The sequence below is a fragment of the Poecilia reticulata genome, linkage group LG23 (genome assembly GCF_000633615.1).
Source record: "Poecilia reticulata strain Guanapo linkage group LG23, Guppy_female_1.0+MT, whole genome shotgun sequence".
Taxonomy (NCBI): domain Eukaryota; kingdom Metazoa; phylum Chordata; class Actinopteri; order Cyprinodontiformes; family Poeciliidae; genus Poecilia; species Poecilia reticulata.
The window spans coordinates 18,051,394-18,059,537 of record NC_024353.1 but is presented as its reverse complement, the minus strand read 5'-3'; the positions used below and the strand labels follow the sequence as shown (position 1 = coordinate 18,059,537).

The 8,144-nt window shown below is 37.5% G+C and overlaps 1 protein-coding gene across 1 annotated transcript in view; it reads right to left on the bottom strand.

Moving 5' to 3' along the window:
* Positions 1–8,144, bottom strand: part of LOC103459747 (sorting nexin-4-like) — a 19,979-nt gene that overhangs the window by 2,533 nt on the left and 9,302 nt on the right. Inside the window, exon 11 of the mRNA XM_008401561.2 lies at positions 363–462. Within this exon, the coding sequence (XP_008399783.1) occupies positions 363–462 (100 nt within the window). The remainder of the gene's footprint in view (positions 1–362; positions 463–8,144) is intronic.

Below are 8,144 nucleotides of genomic sequence, written 5' to 3'. Positions count from 1 at the left end.
CAGACAGGACACGATCAAAAAGATGCATACAGAGGAAGTTTAAATACATTGAATAAAAACACATGTACACCTTTGTTTCTCACTCTTCAAAAGAAGGTTTCATGCCTGGACTTATTACAGCAGTGTTATCCTGTCATGTAGGCTGGAATGAGGATATAGTGGAATACAGTGTGACCCGTTTCTTCACTACTGTCTGCAGCACTAGTCTGCATAACTAGATACTGGGTTTTATACACCTGTGGCCTTAGAAGTGATCAGAACAGATGAATTAAAGGACTTGGATCCTTTTGCCAACATAAAGTTTGGAATAAAGGACCTAATGTGTGATGCTGCGTGATGCTACATGATGCTGCATGGTGTACCCCGGTGGCCAGCTCCTCACGCTGCTGCTTCTTAGAGATGAGGTCCTGGGAAGCCATTTCCAGCTCAAACTGGCTCAGCTCATGTTTTCTGCACACTGCTCTGCAAAGACAAAGGCAATACTGAATTCCATGTATTTACCTCATACAGTATGTCATAGTAGAGTTAGAAAACAAAATGAAGTGGAGGGAAAATGCTTAATAATTTTGAATATCTGTTCCAAATGAAACATTAATGGAGTGGGTGCATTAGTATTCAGGACGATTTAAACCGTCTCATTGCATCTCTGGCTGTATTCTGAGGGTGCTTGTTTTGCTTCTTCAGCCTCTAACACAGTGTTTCTCAACCTTTATCGGCCCAGCGCCCCCCTAGCCTTTATCCAGGTCCCTCGCCACCCCCCACCAAAGAATTTGTAGGATACTTTGCACTGACTATTATTTTATTATTAATATTACTATCACTATTGTAGATATTTTTATTTTTATGCTTGTTTCTGTATTTATCATCAAAACTAATTTCCCAGAGAACAAAAAAGCCATGGGAATAGAAATTATATTCACAGGTGTCTACAAAAAATGCAATGAACATTCAAGTTAAAATTGGTAGGCCTGACAGCAGCCAATCAGAGTGGAATAAATATTCTTGTTCTGTGCCATTTTCTAGTTGTTAAATATTACACAAAATGACCAGATAAAAAATGTTCAACAATGCCAGTTTAAACTTTGATCTATTTGCAAACGACTGAACTCTGGAATATTAAAACATGGATAGAACTGTAACTACATTAATCATACTAACTACATTCTTCTCTTCAGTGTTTCTGTCAGTTTCTGGTGGTGCAGCTCTGTGCTACCTTCAGGAGAATGGGACAACAGAGTATCATCCATAAAATTTCACCCACATGGCATTTATTGTGCAAATCAGTGCTGTCATTGGAAAAACAAAAGTTCCAGGTCCTTTTAATGCCATACAAATATGAGACAGAAACATGGATTATATCTTTATATATCTCTATTGATTTATAGATTAATAGTTTTACTGGACAGAAATTACAAAGAACAAATCTGGTTCTTAATCAAATCCTAATGAGTCAAATTGAAAGTGTCATGGAGTCACTGAACACCACCATGACAATAACACTCGCATGAAAAATAATATTGAAGAAATAAATATATAAAATCTAATTAAAAACATGAATAAGTGATAAGTTCTTTACTGTTATGGTCTGTAAGATATATTTATTCTCAGTACTAGATGTGGTATCAACAAACTTATGGCACTTCAACAATATTATTTAACCTTTTATCTGGAAATAGTGCCTGTTTATTCTTGCCGTACAGTCCTCTGTATTAATTGTTGCTCTAAAGGTCTTGCCATACCAGTTTATTCCTCTGTATTTAATTTAGTTTTTTAGTTTATTCTTGCATTTTGTTCTTCATTAATTTCCATTTAGTTTCCTTTGATTAGTATTATCCTCTCTTGGTTTATTACTATGTCCACTTTAGTTTCCTGTTGCTAGATTTATTTTTATCACTTATTGACCCTCACGACCTGTAATCTTCACTCATCACCTGCTGCGCCGCCTAATCGTCATGTGTTTCACATCATGTGTTGATTTGTCACTGTTCAGCGTCGGATTCTGTTTTTATGCCATAATTCACATCTAGTTCGTCGCTCCATTTTATGTCCCGCTTCTCCTATTTCAGAGTTCTGAGCAATGTGCGCAATGTTTGCTTTCTTAACCTCCTAAGGTGCAGGGCGGTGTTAACGCTACAAAATGAATGCTCTGTATTGTGGTATCACCCATCGAGGGAATTCTTTATTTAAATAGGTTCATTTTCAGAGGGATACAAAATCAGGGTATCGTGATTTTAGTAATTACATGTTTATAAGAGCGATTTTCTGTTGTCCTTCCATGGAAGCGGGCAGCCTTCAAACAGAAATTAAACACTTTTTAATATAAGTTGCTGCTTTGACATAATCACAGAACTGCCAAAACATATGTAAAAAAAATACCAGACAAAGTGAATCACAGCGACGTCATCAGCCGGTGTAATGCTGAACTGATGCAGTGAAGCTACCAGCAGGAGCGGAGCTGCACCAAGAAGCTACAAACACTGAAGAGAAGAAGAGCTGCCATCGATACAGATGCAGCCAAGCATGTTTTAATGTTACACAATACAGTTTTACAAAGTCTAAACTGGTATTGTTTGCATATGGTGTAAAGTTTACCTTCGACCAAACGCCCCCCAAAGGAATCCCAGCGCCCCCCTTATGTAAAAATTTCCGCCAGCGCCCCTGCTGTCCTCTGAACGCCCCCCGGGGGCGGTACTGCCCACGTTGAAAACCGCTACTCTATCAGGCTTTTTTCTGGGTTGTCCTGGATTTAGATCCATCCATCTTCACCAGCTCTGCTCTAACTAGCTTCCACACACTTGTAGCAGTGTGATGTTATTACACTAGATCAGTGGCTCTTAACCTTTTTTGAGGTACCGAACCCCCCAGTTTCATATGCGCATTCACCAAACCTTTCTCCTCAACCTTTCTGATTTAGTAATGTAATTATATTAGCTGTGTTACCACCCCACGCCACTAGAGGCAGAAGCAACCCCGAAAATCTAAGGAGCAGATTTAGACTATAGAATTTGGTAAAAACGGTGAGTTTTGCTGAAATAATTAAAGACACAAGTTCAAATCCATGCTGAGAGTGGAGCTCCTTCAATCAGCGCTCCTCCGCAGCTCTGATTGGCTAAGCAATGTAACCTGATCCTCTTCAGCAAGTGATGGCAAAGAGGGGCCTCATCACGACTTTACACAAGTGAGTCTTTACCTCCGGAGCAGAGGCTCCGCCGAACCCCTGAGACCGACTCACCGAACCCCTGGGGTTCGATCGAACCCAGGTTAAGAACCACTGCACTAGATTGTCAAGTGATAAGCTATGGACTCTTTGCACCTCAGCTTCCGCGTTCGGGGAAATGCGGCTCGATTGTTTCCGATCCAATACAAATATTATTTTATACTAGGTGCTTTCAGGGCTTGGCTAAGGTTTGTACATCGATCCAAAGCCCCAACAAGTCAGCTGGAGAAAGGTTTTAAGATGTACGCCTCGTTATACATTCACTGACACGAAGGTGAGTTTTACTTAAACTTTGTGGCTAACATTAACTTTAGCTTATGCTAGTAGGCAATATTCTCGGACATTGTTCTTGTAAAAATGTGCTATTTAAGTATCTAAACATTCTAACGGATAATGTTTTTATCTTATTTTCAAGTATATTATGCGTGTTTATTGTCGTTAGTGTCAGAGACAAACAGGGGAGGTTACGGTTCGGGCTTTTAGCTTCCGAAGCCTGACGGAGCACAACAAGCCTCATAGCTTAACAGTAGCGCAACTCTGGTGTCAGAGTTCTGGTACAGTTGACCGTTCAGGTTCAAAGTTGCTGCTTTTAGAAAAATATGGCCGTGTCCCTTAATGTCTCCGTGTTATTTCGTTTTATTACCTTTGCATGTTTCTTGTGAAGAGCTCAGATAGGACGGTGCTTACAGCAGTATGTACAGGCGGATCAATTGCTCGGCTGTCTGGCTCTGGTCTGCTCACTCATTCCCATAAACTCGCTTTCAGGCTGAATACATAAGTGATTCCATGGAAATAACTCAGGGAGGCTCCTTTATTTACCATCCGTATCACCGGTATTTTTAGGCTGATCCGGAGTGAAGTGAAGGCTGCAAACTTTGTGTTGTGCAGCGTTAGCTTTAACTGGTAGTGACAAATATTTACAAGCCACCATCTTCTTAATTCAGATGTTGCTTTTTTTGCATCTGAAATACCACTTAGTCTTTTCTAGCAGAAATGGTAACTCAAAGCGGAAACAAGTGAGACGCATTAGCTCCTGGAGATGTGACGTCAACGCCGTAGGTGCAAAGAGCTCAATGAGCACTGGCAGATTTTATTTTGAAAAGACGGCAGATCCATGGCAAAACAGCGGGTAACTTTCTGTTTCAAAATTATTATTTTTATTTAAATTTGGTGTGTTGTGAATGAAAATGTGAATTGTTATCTTTATTGTTGAACATATGGAGTTCATATATTGTTGTTTTGAGTGTCAGTTCGGGGTTTAAGAAGAAAAATTAACGGGTCATACCATTCAGTCCGTGAAAGGTTTTTTTCTGTTCGGATTCCGTGGGAGAAGATATGAAGTTTTGTTTTCTGTGTTTAATAAGTGTGTTCTTGTAAAATAATGTGCTTTGGGGCACTTGAACTTTGTTAAACAGTGCTAAAACTGTGTTAGCAGATATTTAGCTGCTCTTATGCTACATAAAACATTGCTAATGAAAAAGCTACATCCATGTGCTGAAAATAGTACTGTTCATGGTTAAACAGGCGCTGTGGAACAATGTGATGAGAAAAAGCCTGTTGTGACTACTATTTTCTGCTATTTGAATGCAGGTATGTGATGATTCATTGCTTTTGGTGGGAATATTTTGTCTAATTATTATTATTTTTTGTTATTCATGTACTGTTTAAGATTATTATGCTCATGTTTGGGCTTAGTTATTAATTATTGCTGCAATTATTTTTAGTTTGTAAGGTAAATGTGTTATTTTACACAAGTTGCACACGCGCTCTTTCTGTTCGGATTCCGTGGGAGAACAATGTGATGAGAAAAAGCCTCTTGTGCATAGGCATAGGAAGCGGGGGGGACATGTCCCCCCCAATATTGGTGAGAGCCACATTCGTCCCCCTCAATAATTTCACCGTAGTTGCGAAGAATTTAAAAATCTTCCACTCGCATGCTTTTATTTTGAAGGCGCACAACAGCGCATTCAGCAGAGCGCTTCCTCCCCCTCCGAAAGACTCAAAGTAAAGGCAGCAGCAGGCGGAGTCAGAGAAACTCAGTTTGAATGAAGTAAATGATCTGTCAGGAATGAGCGTCAATAAACGATAAAATAAATCTAGCAACAGGAAAGAAACTAAAGTGGGCATAGCAATAAACCAAGAGAGGATAATACTAATCAAATGAAACTAAATGAAAATGAATGAAGAACAAAATGCAAGAATAAACTAAGAAACTAAAGTAAATACAAAGGAATAAACTGGTATGGCAAGACCTTTCGAGCTGTTTATTCTTGCCAAGACCATGGCAAGAATAAACGGACACTATTTCCAGATAAAAGGTAAAATAATATTGTTGAAGTGCCATGGGTTTGTTGAGACTATATCTAGTACTGAGTATAAATATATCTTACAGACTATAACAGTAACAAACATATCACTTGTTTATGTTTTTAATTAGATTTGATATATTTATTTCTTCAATATTATTTTTCATGTCAGTGTTAATGTCATGGTGGTGTTCAGTGACTCCATAACACTTTCAATTTGACTCATTAGGATTTGATTAAGAACCAGATTTGTTCTTTGCAATTCCTGTCCCGTAAAGCTATTAATCTATAAATCAATAGACAGGTCTATAGATATAATCTATGTTTCTGCCTCATATTTGTGTGGCATAAAAAGGATCTGGAACTTTTGTTTTTCCACTGAAAGCTCTGGTTTGCACAATAAATGCCATGTGAGTGAAATTTTATGGATGATACTCTGATGTCCAATTCTCCTGAAGGCAGCACACAGGTGCACCACCAGAAACCGACAGAAAAACTGTAGAGAAGAAGAGTTATGATTAATGTAGTTACAGTTCTATCCATGTCTTAATGTTGCAGAACTCAGTCGTTTTGCAAATAGATCAAAGTTTAAACCGGCATTGTTGTACATCTTTTATCTGCTCATTTTGTGAAATATTTAACAACTAGAAAATGGCACAGAACAGGAATATTTTTTCCACTCTGATTGGCTGCTGTTAGGCCAGTAATTTTTGAGAATAGGGACAAAATGGGTTTTAATTTTTCCCAATTTTTAAAAATTATTTCTCAACCTTATGTATGCAAATATGACAAATAATGTTTTGGTAGTGTAAAGATGCTAAGGTGCAGGCTCCCAGTTGCAACATTTTTTTTAAAATTACATTTTTAATCGACCTGACCCAGAATTTTGTCATCACCATCTGACAAAAATAAATATAAAATATTTTTTAATGACCGTATTAGTGATGTTTTACTCATTTTTACAGACAAATGTTTCTCAAGAAACAAAAAAAAATATTATTTACAACAAAAAACAACAAAAAGTCCATCTGACGGAGTTGACACAGAGCTGAAGGTGGTGACAAACTAGTGAGTAAAAAGAAAAACTTGATACATGTGAAGTAATGCAGTTTATATAAAATATATTAAAATGAATTAACTGCACATTTAAGTCAGATTTGTCAACAATTTCACTGAAAGAGTCAAAAACTCTGATGGAGTTGACATCTGATGGAGTTGACAAAAAGCCAAACTACCTCAATTTATATGATGTTATTCTGAAGGAGGCCATATTGTAGTTCATCAGGTCCAAGAAATCTTTACAATATACCAAAATTAAGCTTTTATTTCACAAAATTTCATCAAAGTTTTGTAAATTGTCAGTTTACAAAACTGACAATTTACAACATTTATGATGTTGACCAGTGGTGGAGAAAGTACTCAAAAAATGTACTTAAGTGAAATACAAATACACAGACAAAAATGTACTCAAGTAAAATTAAAACTACCACATTAACATTTGTACTTAAGTAAAAGTAAAAAAGTACTGGCTTTTAAAAATACTTAAGTATTAAAAGTAAAACTACTTGCTGAANAATTTACTCAAGTAAAAGTAAAACTACCACATTAACATTTGTACTTAAGTAAAAGTAAAAAAGTACTGGCTTTTAAAAATACTTAAGTATTAAAAATAAAAGTACTTGCTGAATTGATTACCTAATCGCTAATATCATTAAGTGTACCGATCGTATTCAATTTTAATACATTAGAAATGTGCCATTTTAATAAACAATGCCACAGATAAAGCATGTTTTTATTGTGTTTACTCTGTAACATAGTTTAGACTTAGATATGTGATTCTATGCATCATAATTTCAGGGATGGAAACATCTTGTCTTCTGTCCTAACATAACATGAACTTCACTTTTTTGCCATTAGTGGCATTTATTTTTTTAAGTAATCCAACAGAAAGGGAATGGAAAGAAGGTGGGTCGGAGAGGACAGGCAACCGAGGAGCCAGTAGCAGTGTTGCAGTCAAGACCACCTACCCAAGACCAAGTCAAGACCACCTACCCAAGACCAAGTCAAGACCAGCACCCCGTGCTACGTGACACAAAAAAATTAACTTTGACCTATCAAAATTGCTTCTCAAATTGATTTGAAAGATCCACATTCCCATAAAAAACTAGATATTAAATACTTAGAGCTGAAATAAATTTAATCAGTAAAGATCCGTCCAGAAGAATTGGATCGTTCCTGAATGTCATATCACTATATTGCACTTTGGTACCAGCGTTGTCCCATATTACACCTCAGTCAACACTTCCACACAATAATTCAGCGCATGAGTGACAACTTTTTTTCATTGCAGATGCATCATGTGTCTCTGTACAGCTAGCTTTGCTAGCATCACGTCCACGGAGCTTACCTTTCTTTAAGCCTTCCTTCTAGTGATGGGTCCAGCAACACCAACGCGCCAGCGCATGCATCAAGCCCATAGACCAACACCCGTGTCGGTGTGCGTATTGGTTTCAGCAAGTCACGTGACCAACACAGGAACTGTTTCGAAATGACACTGGATGCCAAACTGTGTTTATAAGGAAGCGAATCTGTCAAAAGCATTTGCCAAACAAATTCTTGAT